The following is a 13077-nucleotide window of genomic DNA, read 5'->3' on the forward strand; positions in this document are numbered from 1 at the left end:
ATGCCATGCAGAATGTCTGAAGAAAGGAGGTACAGTTATGGTGGACTGGCTGGTGAGGTTATTTAATGTTATTTAGTAGAGCTTGTGTTAGGATTAGAAATGGAGAGAGTGAATGGTTTGAGGTAAAGGTGGTACTTCGTCAGGGATGTGTTATGTCGCCCTGGCTGTTCAATCTTTACATGGATGGGGTGGTGCGAGAGGTGAATGCAAGGGTAGTGGGTCAGGGGTTGGAGATGATTAAAGAAAATGGAGAGAAGTGGGAGGTGAGCCAGCTGTTGTTTGCTGATGACACTGCGCTTGTAGCAGGATCAGAGGAGGAATTGAGGAAGTTAGTGACAGAGTTTGAGAAGGTGTGTGAAAGAAGGAAGTTGAAGATAAATTTGGGTAAAAGTAAGGTGATGAGATGTACAAGGGGAGAGAGTGACAGCAGGCTGGAAGTGAGCATTAAGGGTGAAAGACTGGAGGAAGTGGATAGTTTTAGATATTTGGGTGGGAATGTGGCAGGTAAGGGAGGAGTGGGGGTGGAGGTAGAATGAAGATTGAGAGAAATGAGTAAATGCCTTAGTGGATTGAAAAGTGTAATGAGAAATAGACATCTGAAAATGGATGCTAAGAGGAGGTTATATTTACCTAGTTGTATTTTGCGGGAAGGGGAGCTATGCTCGTGTTGTCCCGCCATTGTATCTCTCAGTGTCTAGTTTGCTTTTAAACTCGTGAATGGTTTTTGCGCTTACTATTTCATTATCCAGTTTGTTCCAAGTGTCTAAAACTCTATGTGGAAAACTGTTTTTCTTCAGTTCTCTTCTATAGCTATGTTTTCTTAATTTCCTTCCATGTCCTCTTGTGTTTCTCTTGTCCCAGTTTAGTAATTCTTCTCTATCAAGTATCTCTGTGCCTTTCATGATTCTGTAGATGGTCAATAGGTCTCCTCTCTCTCTTCTTTGCTCTAGTGTCGGTAGCTCCAGTTTAGCCAATCTCTCCTCGTATGATAGGTTTGCAAGTGCAGGTGCCATTTTTGTAGCTGCTCTTTGGAGTCTTTCTATTTTCTTTATGTTCTTTTTGGTACTGGGGGACCACAATGTCGCCGCATCCTCTAGCCTAGGCCTTATCAATGTAACCAAATTTTTTTTTATCATGTCTTCGTCCAGGTAAGCAAAAGCCACTTTTATTGATCTTAGCAAGTTGTAAGTCTCCCCGACAATTTTGTCAATCTGTGTATCATAGGACAAGTCATTTGTGATAATAACTCCCAAGTCTTTTTCGGATCCTACTTTACTTCCTTGGTTCCAATTGTATAATTTCTTGATATTCTGTTTTTGCTTTTTCCAAACTCCATTATGCTACACTTCTTAGTATTAAAATCCACTTCCCATTTCTGACTCCAGTTCCATACCCTATTCAGATCTTCTTGCAGTGCTTCACAGTCCTTATCAGTTTCTACTTTCCTTAACAGTTTGGCGTCATCAGCAAAGAAGCTCATGTAACAGTTCACGCCCTCGTCCATATCATTCATATAGATAGCAAACATTATTGGAGCCAGTACAGATCCTTGCGGTACTCCACTGATCACCTCTTTCCAATCTGAATATTTTTCTCTTGAGTACTACTCTCATCTTTCTTCCAGTCAGGAAGTCCTCCATCCATTTTAGTAGGTTCCCTTGTATTCCTCCTATGTGTTCCAGTTTTTTTAGTAGTTTTCTGTGTGGTACTTTGTCAAATGCTTTTTGCAAGTATATGAAGGAATGATTGTGCCAACAGCATTATACAGGGTAGAAACATGGAACATGAGAGAGGAAGAAAGAAGGAGTGTGAATGTGTTGGAGATGAAATGTCTGAGAAGTATGATAGGGGTTACTAGGCTAGATAGAGTGAGAAATGAGGAGGTGAGGAGGAGAGCAGGGGTGGAAAGGGAACTGGGAGATAGGGTTGATGAAAGAGTATTAGGGTGGTTTGGACACATGGAAAGAATGAGTGAAGAAAGATTAGTAAAAGAAGTGTGGAAGGAGTGAATATGAGGGGGCGTCCTAGGATGAGATGGCATTACAAAAGAGAGGAATGTCTGTGGAGAGAGGGAGAGGGCAGAAGATGACGGGAGACGACAGAAGATAGGGGTGAATGGAGAGGGGTTGTGTATAGATGATGCTGTGATGCATGAGGGGGAGTGGGTGGGGGAGGGGGTGAGGAAGTATGTATGAGAAAAAATTGACACAGCCTGAAGGGATTTCTCCCCGTCTTCTCCTTTTCTGCATGAGGGGATGGAGAGGGGAGTCGCCGAATTTATGAAGCGGCCTTGCTGTGGATGTGCTATGTCTTGTGACACTGCTTCTGACCCAGGGCAGTGGACAGGATGCAGGGATGACCCGTCATCCAGGAGGTGCCATTATGGGAGGGAGGGAGGAGGGTGGAGGGGAGTGGAATATATAGGAAATGGAATGGGTGGGAGTGGTTTCTATGCCTTTTTCTTTTTGGCTCCCCCCCCCGTGTAGGGGGAAAAAGCCTTTGGTATATGTATGTATAATTGTTTTTAATATTATTACAATTTTTTCACATAATTTCACTATTATGCTGGTTAGTGATACTGGCCTATAATTTAGTGATGTTTCCTTGTTTCCACCTTTGTGAATTGGCGCCACATTTGCCCTTTTCTAATCAAGTGGCACAATGCCTTCTTTCAATGAACATGTAATGATACTGTGAATCTTATCCACTAGTTGTTCGCTACATTCTTTAAGTATCCAGTTTGAGATTCTGCAGGTCCTGAGGCTTTTGTCACATCCAATGGTCCCAGGAGATTGAGCATTTCCCTCACTTCTACATTTAGTCTGGGCTTGTTTATGTGTCATTGAGTGATGCAAGAAAAAAGAGTGAATTAATCACAAATTGTCTGTTCTCCTTATTTAAGAAAAGTGGAGAAAAGATAATCAAAGCTAGTAGAGCTCTATGGCTCAGTGTAGAGGCTTGGTGCCAGTCCCTCAGGGCTGCACCTCCATGTAGAGGTAAGGGTACTTATGGGATTTGAATGTAAGCAATGGGGAGATGATTCTTATAGGACCACTTCTTGTAGGGTTCCATCACAGCTCCTAAGTATTAGCTATTATGACTGACAATTGAGTTTTCCGTGGCATTATACATACATTTCCTCTTTATATGTTCACTATAAACCCACTATCGGAGAAATAATAACAGAAAGTACAGGGAAACTGTATATTTCGACTACTATCTGTAGTCCTCTTCAGCAGAATGCTTACATGAAGTTAAGGTACAAGTATATATAAGGAAATGAGGGGTACATAGAAGGGGATGGGGAAAGTGGGGGGGGGGGACTCAGGTTACATGCCCTTGAAATGGTTGGGTCAAGGAAGGACAGTGGGTGATATTTTGTCCGACCGCTCTTGACATAATTTTGTTGACCGCTAACTTGGTAATACAATCTGGGGGCCACTGACCTTCAGAGGTATTAAAGTAGGATAATGTTTTATTAGAGAAGATTCTACAATTTTTCTTCGATAGCTACAGTGTGATTTATAAATAAATGATGCATTATCCCAATCTATGGTCTTTTTGGCTGGCATGAAGGAACACAGCGGAGTTAACTTGTCCATATTTTATGGAGTTTTTGTGTTCCTTTAATCTCGTGGACAAATTCCTGCCAGTTTGGCCCCAGTAGACATCATCACAGTCTTTACAAGGCAATTGATATACTCCGGAGTTTTGGTCCACATCATCCCTCCGGTGTACATTAACTACCTTTCTAAAAATGCTGTTTGGATAATTGTAAATAAATTTATACGTTTGCCTCTTTTCTTGTAAGTACAAATATGGAATTCATTATTTGTATTGAATATTTGTTGTCCCATTAAAATAAATTCTATAACATAATATATAAGTTTATTTGAGGATCACTATTTCAGGTTGTGACTTACTGAACATCATGGAGTGGGTTGCCAAAAAAATTGTTGCTGGTTTGGTGAATCGATGGTTCAGCCAGTATGTGGAGGATGTCAACACGCAGGAAGTCAATGATGCCTTGCTTGCTGGTCAGGTCAATCTCACCAACCTTAGAATTAGAAAGGATGCTTTTGTAAGTTCAAGGTCACTTTTATAGTCTATTGTGATTATATTTACATAAAATTTATGTACTTATTCTGTGTGTTTAAACTGAATAGATCATCTTTTTATTGGAAAAGATTCACCATCTTCGTCAGTGTGTGTATAAATAAAACTTATCTTCAAAGTGATTTGAATAAGTATTCAAGTAAATTAAACTTTAGATAGTGCAAATTCTTACCTTATTGGCACATGAGGCTAGCTCACATATATCAAGGTTCTGAATATTTTCTAACAGAATTAAGTTTGATATTAGTTGTTTCAAGCCATATACACAAGGTTTTGCTATATATTGGTTATATTTAACTATGATGCATATCATTATGAAAGTGAAACCAGTACTGATTTTTTTTTCCAGTCTTTTTTGGATTACTATTATGGGAGTCCTCTACCTGTGGAGGTGAAGAGAGGAATAATTGGAAGAGTCTCCCTCACCATACCATACAGCAGCTTTTTTACTCAACCTGTCATTGTGAATATAGAGGTGAGACCCTTTTACAGTTAAGGAAGTTATGTTTAAAAGTGATAATCAAAGATTTCATAAATATTTCTTGTAAATAGAATATTGTTGTTATTAATAAAGGTGGGTGAAATGAGTGAAGGATGGTGAGATAAACATCAAAAACCATCGGAGTTTTATTTTTAACATTTCATCCTAAAAGGACTTCCTCAGAGTGTACACCAATAAATAACCTGTCAGCTTATATACTCCCAGCTTATCCCGTTTCTCTCCGATCATCATCACTCCTCCCACACCGCCGCTTGGCCTCACAAAGAACCAAGTCGCGAGGCCGAGTGGAGGTGTGGGAGGAGCGACGATGATTGGGGAGGGACGGGATAAGCTGGGAGTAAGCTAACAGTTTATTTATTTGTGTACACTCTGAGGAAGTCCTTTTAGGACAAAACATTAGTAATAAAACTCCATGTGAGATCGAAATCTTTATTGGTACTACGTTTCGCTTGTTACAGCTTTTTCAAGTACAGACATGACACACACTCTGAGCACATATAAGCCAACAGGGAAGGAACTGGGAGAGGTTATCAGGGAGGGGTGGGTGGTAGGTGGAGGGGGAGGGGGAGGAGGGGGACGGGTGGGACTTGGTGGAGACAAAGGAGGACATTTCGGACAGTTTGTTGAAGTGGACTAAGGGGGACATTTCATACATTTATTTAATGCGGGTAACAGATGGATGATAGGAGGGGCGATGTTAAACATGCCTCTGTTCTGCTCAATGGTTTTGAAGCTTTGAATGGCGGCCGCTTCGAGGCATTTTCTCCTCACCCTGTCTGGTTCACAAAACAGAAGTTCTGCGTTATCCCAATCCATCAGGTGGTCGTTGGTGTTCCGGTGGATAACACAGCCGTTGGTGGTGATGTTGTTCCGGGAATCGTAGCGATGCTCCTGGATCCGGGTCTTCAGGTCACGGGAGGTCTCGCCGATGTATACTTTATCACATCCAGCACAGGGTATGCGGTAGACACCAGCGTTTTTTTTCCCCACATCTCGTCCTGGCTGTCACTCCTTCTTGAGAGCTCTTTGATAGTTCTGCTGGACTGGCCCACTACCTGAATGTTGCAACGCCCAAGTGTCCGGGTGAGGGTGGCGGTGACGCTGCTGGCTGGAAGGATAAGCCTCCTAGCTGGATCTTTTGTTGGTTCCTGCCCTTCCATTATTTTGAGTGCCTTTTTCTTACACTGGTAACCTCTCCCAGTTCCTTCCCTGTTGGCTTATATGTGCTCAGAGTGTGTGTCATGTCTGTACTTGAAAAAGCTGTAACAAGCGAAACGTAGTACCAATAAAGGTTTCGATCTCACAAGGTGTTTATTCTCACAGTCTTGTCGGCTTTTGCCATTGTGATTCAATATAACTCCAACCATCCTTCCACTCATTCTGTCTTACATACAGTAAGTCCTCATTATACAGTACTTATGCATTCCTGAAAACCATACCACAAATTTAAATTACCATATACCGAACCCATTATAACATATAATAATAGGATATGTGTTCCAGCACTTTGAAAGTCACCCCTACAGACATGAAAATACATGAAAATAGTCACATAAGAAAATGTAAAGCACTGCGCAAAAGAAATAAACAGAAAATGTTTTTATTTACCTTTCACTCGCCATGTATTCTATCAGCTTTTTCTTTTATAACCTCATGATTCTTCAACACTGTCCAGACTGTCGACTGCGCTAGGCCCAAGTTTCGACTTATGGCAGACGTACTGTCACCCTACTCTTCCCTCTTCAAAATATCTAATTTTACCTCCAATGTCAGACTACTCCTCTTTCGCTTTGCCCTTTCAACTCCAGCAGCGTCTGCAGAACGTTTTGTGACCATTATGGGTGCGTCACTGTGTGTCGTGATAATAATATCCACAAAAAACACACCGTAAGGATTCAACTTGTGTTCAAAGGGAAACGCGGGAAGAGACTGATTGTTGTGGTGGCCGCACGATGTGGTGGCACTACGGTACGATGTAAACAAAACATGAGTGGATACTGTATCTGTGAATTTTTCTTACCGTAAATAGAATCGAGGGTAGTAAATACCAAATACCGTAACTGTGAATTTACTGGATAAAGAATTACCATATATGGAGGACTCACTGTACTTCATTAGTAAAGGTGTTTATATGCATTGAAGACACCTTCCTCTATAAGGAGGGTGGCTAAATCAAAGCACACACCCACATCACAAACAAATAAATCCTATTCAATCAAGCACCTAAGGGATAAAGTGTCACTGTCTTCTGCTATATTGTTTGAATTAAAAGCAATACAATGAAACATAGCTCTTCAACAGCAGGGTCCAATAGCCAAAGTTGGTTTACCCCCACTGCTTCACCATGTGACAACCCCCTCCTCCCCACCCCATCATCATCCACATGTCTATGGAGCAGATAGGAATAACATCCCTTTGGACCATATCATCCTTTTATCCATTTTCAATCTCCCTCCATTTATTTCAGTCTTTTGCATTCTCTTCCATGCTCAGCAGACATGCCAAATGCATCCAAATCTTTCTTCACCCTATTCATCAGACAGACAGTCTAGGGAACGACAACAACAACAAAAGGTCTATCACTCACCGCTCCATTAACACACTGAAAGACAACACACTGCTGCATGCCAGACCCCCTGATATCCACCCTTCTGAATCCTCTCTCCCACGAAAGGACAGAGTCCACTTGGCCAGACTGCGGTGCGGTCACCACCCAGCACTTCTAAGCTACCAGAAGAGGCTGGATGACCGCGTTGTGAATAGCTGCCCAGGATGTAACACTTCACCCCATACCATACAACACATAATGGAAGACTGCATTATACACAATCATGCACGCAAACAACACAACATACGCTCTATAAAGGATTTGTGGGAAAACCCAGTTTCGGCTATGGCATTCCTTGGGGAGACGGGACTGCTCGGACAGACAGTCTAGGGAACGACAACAACAAAAGGTCTTCCTCTCAAGTTCACTCCATCCAGTTCTCTCCACATTCTTATTTGTTTTTTCTATATGTCCAAGAGGGAGAGGGAAAGGGCAAGGTAGTGGAGAATGGTTGTGAATGGATGATAAATTGACATAGCCCAAAGGGATCTCTCCTAGTCTTCTCTTTTCATGCATGAGAAGATTAGGAGGGAGGGTCACCATGTAAAGAAACAATAGGGGTAAATCAGCTTTAGCTGTTAGGCCCTACTTTGGATGTGCTATGTCTTGCTACATTGCATCTAACCCAGGCAATGGGTGGGGAGCAGCAATAACCCTTTATGCACAAGGAGCTAAGATAAAAGGCTAACTCCTTTATAAAGTGAGGAAGGAGCCTTTTTGTATATCATTATAAATTTGCTCAAATCATTGCAACACTGGTCTACCTATCTCACAACTTTCTTCCTACGCCTATTCTAAGACTCACTTCCACATTCCTCACTATAACCATTCTTTTAGCACCTATCATATTTTTCAAATACCTCATCTAAGAACCTTTCAATTTATTCCTTTTTGTTTCCCTCAGATTCTAGGTCTCTATTTTGTACAGCACCATAGGTATAACCATGCCTTTGTATGAACTTCTATTTGCATTCTTCCCTAAATACATATCACTCATAACAATTTCATTTCATTTTGCTCACACATACTACCTCACCCCCATTCCACCTCATGCAATCACAACATCATCCATATACAACCATTCTCCATTCACCCCTGTCTTCTGTCCTTTCCTGTCCTTCCTCAACAGACATTCCCCTCTTCCCCAAAGCCCCCTTCACCCCATCCATCCATCTCATCCTAGGACGTCCCTTCATGTTCACTCCCTCCACATCTGCCTTCCACACCTCTTTTACTAGTCTTTCCTCACTCATTCTTTCCATGTGTCCAAACCATCCTAATATTCTTTCATCAACCCTATCTCCCAGCTCCTTTTCCATCCCTGTTCTCCTCCTCCACCTCCTCATTTCTCACTCTATCCAGCCTAGTAACCCCCATCATACTTCTCAGACACCTCATCTCAAACACATTCAAACTCCTTCTCTCTTCTTCTCTTATGTTCCATGTTTCAGCCCCATACAGTGCTGTTGGCACAATCACTCCTTCATACAATCTCCTCTTAGCATCCATTCCCAAATGTCTATTCCTCATTTCACTCTTTAATCCACCAAGGCATTTACTCGCTTCTCTCAATCTACATTCTACCTCCACTTTCACTCCACCTTTGCCTGCCACATTTGCACCCAAGTATCTAAAACTATCCACTTCCTCCAGTCGCTCTCCCTTAATGCTCACTTCCAGTCTACTGCCACTTTCACTCCTTGTACATCTCATCACCTTACTTTTACCCACATTTATCTTTAGCTTTCTTCTATCACATACTCTCCCAAACTCTGCCACCAACTTCTACTACTACTACTCTCATAAAAACCCTTGACAGCTCCTAGAAGCTTTCTTCCCATCCGTATATCTCCAAGACCTCCTACAGTGCCTTCCTGTCTACCCTGTCATTAGACTTTTCCAGATCCATAAAATCCCAAAAAACATCTTTACCTTTTCCTATAGCTTTCTCACATCTCTGTCTTACCACAAAATCTGATCTATGCAACCTCTACCTGTCCTAAATCCACACTGTTCCTCGCCAATCACTCCCTCTGTTCCTCTCCTAATCCTCTCAATCAAGATCCTCCCATAAGCCTTCCCAACTACACTTAAGGGGGTTAACTCTCCTTTCGGTGATTCGCTCGATCGGATTATGCGTTTCTGGTCCTCCCAACCTTATTTTTTTATGTAAGACAATGGGAATTTAACACAATGTGCAGGAAAAAGGGATGCATCTGTGACAGAAATTTCATTGAAATCTATTAAGAAATTTTTACACAACAGACGATTTACTTGCAATTTTGAGTTATTTTTGAAATAACGTTTATTTTTCCAAAAGTATGAGGAGAATAATGATTTCCTTTGGTGTACAGTTAGTAGACATCCAGATGTACCTAAATTAGTATACCCGTAATTATAAGTGAAAAAGAAAGAAAGTCAGCCTTACAGCAAATTATATAAAAAAAAAAAAAAAAAAAAAAATCACAACTTTAAAAAATTGTCAAAAATATATATCGAGTAGGTTAAGAATGAATTTACTAATATTGTTATATATAAGTATCACGATCATTTTCCAACAAGAATGATCAAAATTGCTTATTTACACACGAAGTTATAGTTACTTTTGTGCGAAAAAACTAGTTTTGAGAAAATAGCATTTTTATGTTTATATATTCACTACTCCATAAAAGTGCCTCCAAAGAGTATCAAATGCACATATCTACTTACATAATCCTTTGACCATTTCTGGGAAGTAAGCAGCAGATGTTCATTACATTTCTTTTGTACCCATGCCAGCTGAGAATCGTGACAATCCTAACCTTCCATATCCTTCACACAATGAATGGTACACATGCATTACAATCCCTTTGCTAAGGTGAGTATTCTTGCACTTCTCAGGTTCAGAATGGAGCAAAATACTTCGGCAACTATCACATCTGACATATTTAGTTATGGAGTAGTGAATTTATAAACAAGAAATGTATAAAACAGGATAGCACGTGGATAAAATTACACACACATACGCTGAACCCTCTTTCGATCGTACTGAGTGTGGTGACTGCTGCCTAACCTATCGTACAACAATATCAGAGTATAAAATTCTCAAAAACAACAAAAATAAAACGACAAAATACAAGGAAAACAAACCATAGCAAAGAAAGGGGTGTGGCTGACGGGCGGTCCTTTAAATTTCTGGCCCTATAAACCCGCCATTACCTGAGAAGGGTGGCGTTATACGTCTGGAAACCAGTCCTGCGGTGTTCAGGGACACCACACCAGTCCACACACGAAGTTTGACAAAATCGAGTATTTTTCACCGAAATGAGAGTTAACCCCCTTAACAAGCTAATCCCTCTGAAACTGCTACACTCACACTTGTCCCCTTTTCCCTTGTAAAGTGGAACTATACAGGCACTCCTCCAGTCCTCCAGCACTCTACCCTCTCTCCAGCAAACATTAAATAACTTCACCAGCCAGTCCACCATCACTGTACCTCCTTTTCAGACATTCTGCATGGCATCCATCCAGACCAGGTAACTTACCTGCTCTCATCATCTTAACAACTGCCTTGACTATCCTCCCTTATTTCTCCTCCATTTTCCTCACTCATCACGGTCATTTTCTTAGCACTTCCCACTGCAACTACCTTTCCCTCCCTATCCTCCTTCACATTTAGCAACTCCCTAAAATACTCTGCCCATCTTCCCCTTCCCATGCAGAATGTCTAAAAAAAGGAGGTACAGTGATGGTGGACTGGCAGAAACATGGAACATAAGAGAGGAAGAGAGAAGGAGTTTGAATGTGTTTGAGATGAGGTGTCTGAGAAGTATGATGGGGGTTACTAGGCTAGATAGAGTGAGAAATGAGGTGAGGAGGAGAACAGTGGTGGAAAGGGAATTGGTAGATAGGGTGCATGAAAAAGTATTAGGATGGTTTGGACACATGGAAAGAATGAGTGAAGAAAGACTAGTAAAAGAGGTATGGAAGGCAGATGTGAAGGGAGTGAACATGAAGGGACGTCCTAGGATGAGATGGATGGATGGGGTGAAGGGGGCTTTGGGGAAAAGGGGAATGTCTGTTGAGGAAGGATGGGAGAGGACAGAAGACAGGGGTGAATGGAGAATGGTTGTATATGGATGATGCTGTGATGCATGAGGTGTAATGGGTTGGGGGATGGGGGTGAGGTAGTACGTGTGAGCAAAATTTGACGCAGCCCGAAGGGATTTCTCCGCGTCTTCTCCTTTTATGCAGGGGGGACAGAGAGGGGGTCACCGATTTAATGAAGCAGCCATGCTGTGGATGTGCTATGACTTGCAACACTGCCTCTGACCGTGGGCAGTGGACAAGGTGCAGGGATGACCCGTCATCCAGGAGGTGCTAAGATGGAAGGGAGGGTGGAGGGGAGTGGAGTGTATTTAGGGATGGAATGGGTGGAAATGATTTTATGCCTTTTTCTTTTTGGCTACCTCCCTTGTATTGGGGAAAAGCCTTGGTATATGTATGTATGTATCTTCCCCTTACTGCCTTCTCTTCCATTATCATCTCTCCATATATATATATATATATATATATATATATATATATATATATATATATATATATATATATATATATATATATATATATATATATACATATATATACATATATATATATATATTATATTATATATATATATATATTGTATATATATATTTTATATGTATATATATATATATATATATATATATATATATATATATATATATATATATATATATATATATATATATATATATGATATATATTGAAACGAATGCCCTGGGCTCCTTTGAACGGCTCCAGACAATGTCGTTCAAATAAACCTTCTGGGATTCGCCAAGCCCAGTAGCAACGACAAAGATGGTATGAGTGAACAAAAACACATGGTCTTCCTTGGTCACTTATATTAATACAAGGCAAACAAATTGGGTATTCATCTATACAATTAGAATATACACATTCACGTAAATGTAAAAAGCACAGTTTGACTGTTCTAGTTCATATGCAGGTAACGTAACAAAAGATTAATTATCAATAGTGGGCAAAGGGTGCAAGAATTCACCGGCTTGAGGCGATGTCTTTAACAGTCTAACGACACAGTTCAGTTAAGCTACAAGCACGATCTGACTGTCCCACTGCATTTTGGTTACGACATCGCCTCTTCTCCACCTCCTCCTCCTCCTTGTCTGCCTGCCTAACTACCTCTGCTAATCGTAAACTACCCGAACTATGTTGTTTACGAGAAGCACTTTACGTGTTCGTAACAGTATATATATATATATATATATATATATATATATATATATATATATATTATATATATATTATATATTAGTAATACATATACCAAGGGCTTTTTCCCCCATACTAGGGAGATAGCCAAAGTCAAAGGCATAAATCCACGCCCATCCATTTCATCCCCATATACTCATTCCCATTCACTTCCCTTCCCTCCCTCTTTTTTTGGCTCCTCCTGGATGACAGGTCATTCCTACATCTTGTCCATTGCCTTGGATTAGAAGCAATGTAGCAAGACACAGCACATCCACAGCTAGGCAGCTTCATTTAATTGACAACTCCCTCTCCATCCCTTCATGCAGAAAAAGATAAGATGGAGAGTAATCCCTTCGTGCTACAACAAAATATCATTCACACATACTCCCTAACCCCCCTATATATCAGTGATACTAGTAATAAACCCTGAGGTATTTACTACATGTTATCATGCAGTTGTTATTGTATGGTAGCATGCAGCCAGTGCTTTAGGGACTGCTTTGGGGTACCCCTATGGACTGCAGTAACACATCATGTGTCTCTGTTAGAGTAAAATCACTATTCATAGAGGAAT

General features: G+C 40.9%; 1 protein-coding gene and 1 long non-coding RNA gene across 10 annotated transcripts in view; one reads left to right on the plus strand and one right to left on the minus strand.

Moving 5' to 3' along the window:
- Positions 1-13077, minus strand: part of LOC143022392 (uncharacterized) — a 237202-nt gene that overhangs the window by 41877 nt on the left and 182248 nt on the right. Inside the window, exons 2-3 of one of the 2 annotated variants that reach the window (XR_012966043.1) lie at positions 3924-4057; positions 3202-3760 (exon numbers count right to left, since the gene is read on the minus strand). This is a non-coding gene — a long non-coding RNA (uncharacterized LOC143022392). Of the gene's footprint in view, positions 1-3201; positions 3761-3923; positions 4058-13077 lie in introns of those variants that run through there. The other variant, XR_012966044.1, reaches the window with a different exon arrangement.
- The window catches only part of LOC143022390 (intermembrane lipid transfer protein VPS13A-like), a 617111-nt gene continuing 607965 nt past the window's right edge, over positions 3932-13077 (plus strand). For all 8 annotated transcript variants that reach the window (XR_012966042.1, XM_076180547.1, XM_076180549.1 and 5 more), the window contains exons 1-2: positions 3932-4081; positions 4466-4591. Coding sequence is in view for 7 of the 8 variants with exons in the window: in XM_076180547.1 (XP_076036662.1) it covers positions 3932-4081; positions 4466-4591 (276 nt within the window). In the remaining variant the exon portion in view is untranslated. The remainder of the gene's footprint in view (positions 4082-4465; positions 4592-13077) is intronic.

Source organism: Oratosquilla oratoria, chromosome 44 (assembly GCF_046742065.1).
Source record: "Oratosquilla oratoria isolate Oo_2021 chromosome 44, ASM4674206v1, whole genome shotgun sequence".
In the NCBI taxonomy this organism is placed as follows: Eukaryota; Metazoa; Arthropoda; class Malacostraca; order Stomatopoda; family Squillidae; genus Oratosquilla; species Oratosquilla oratoria.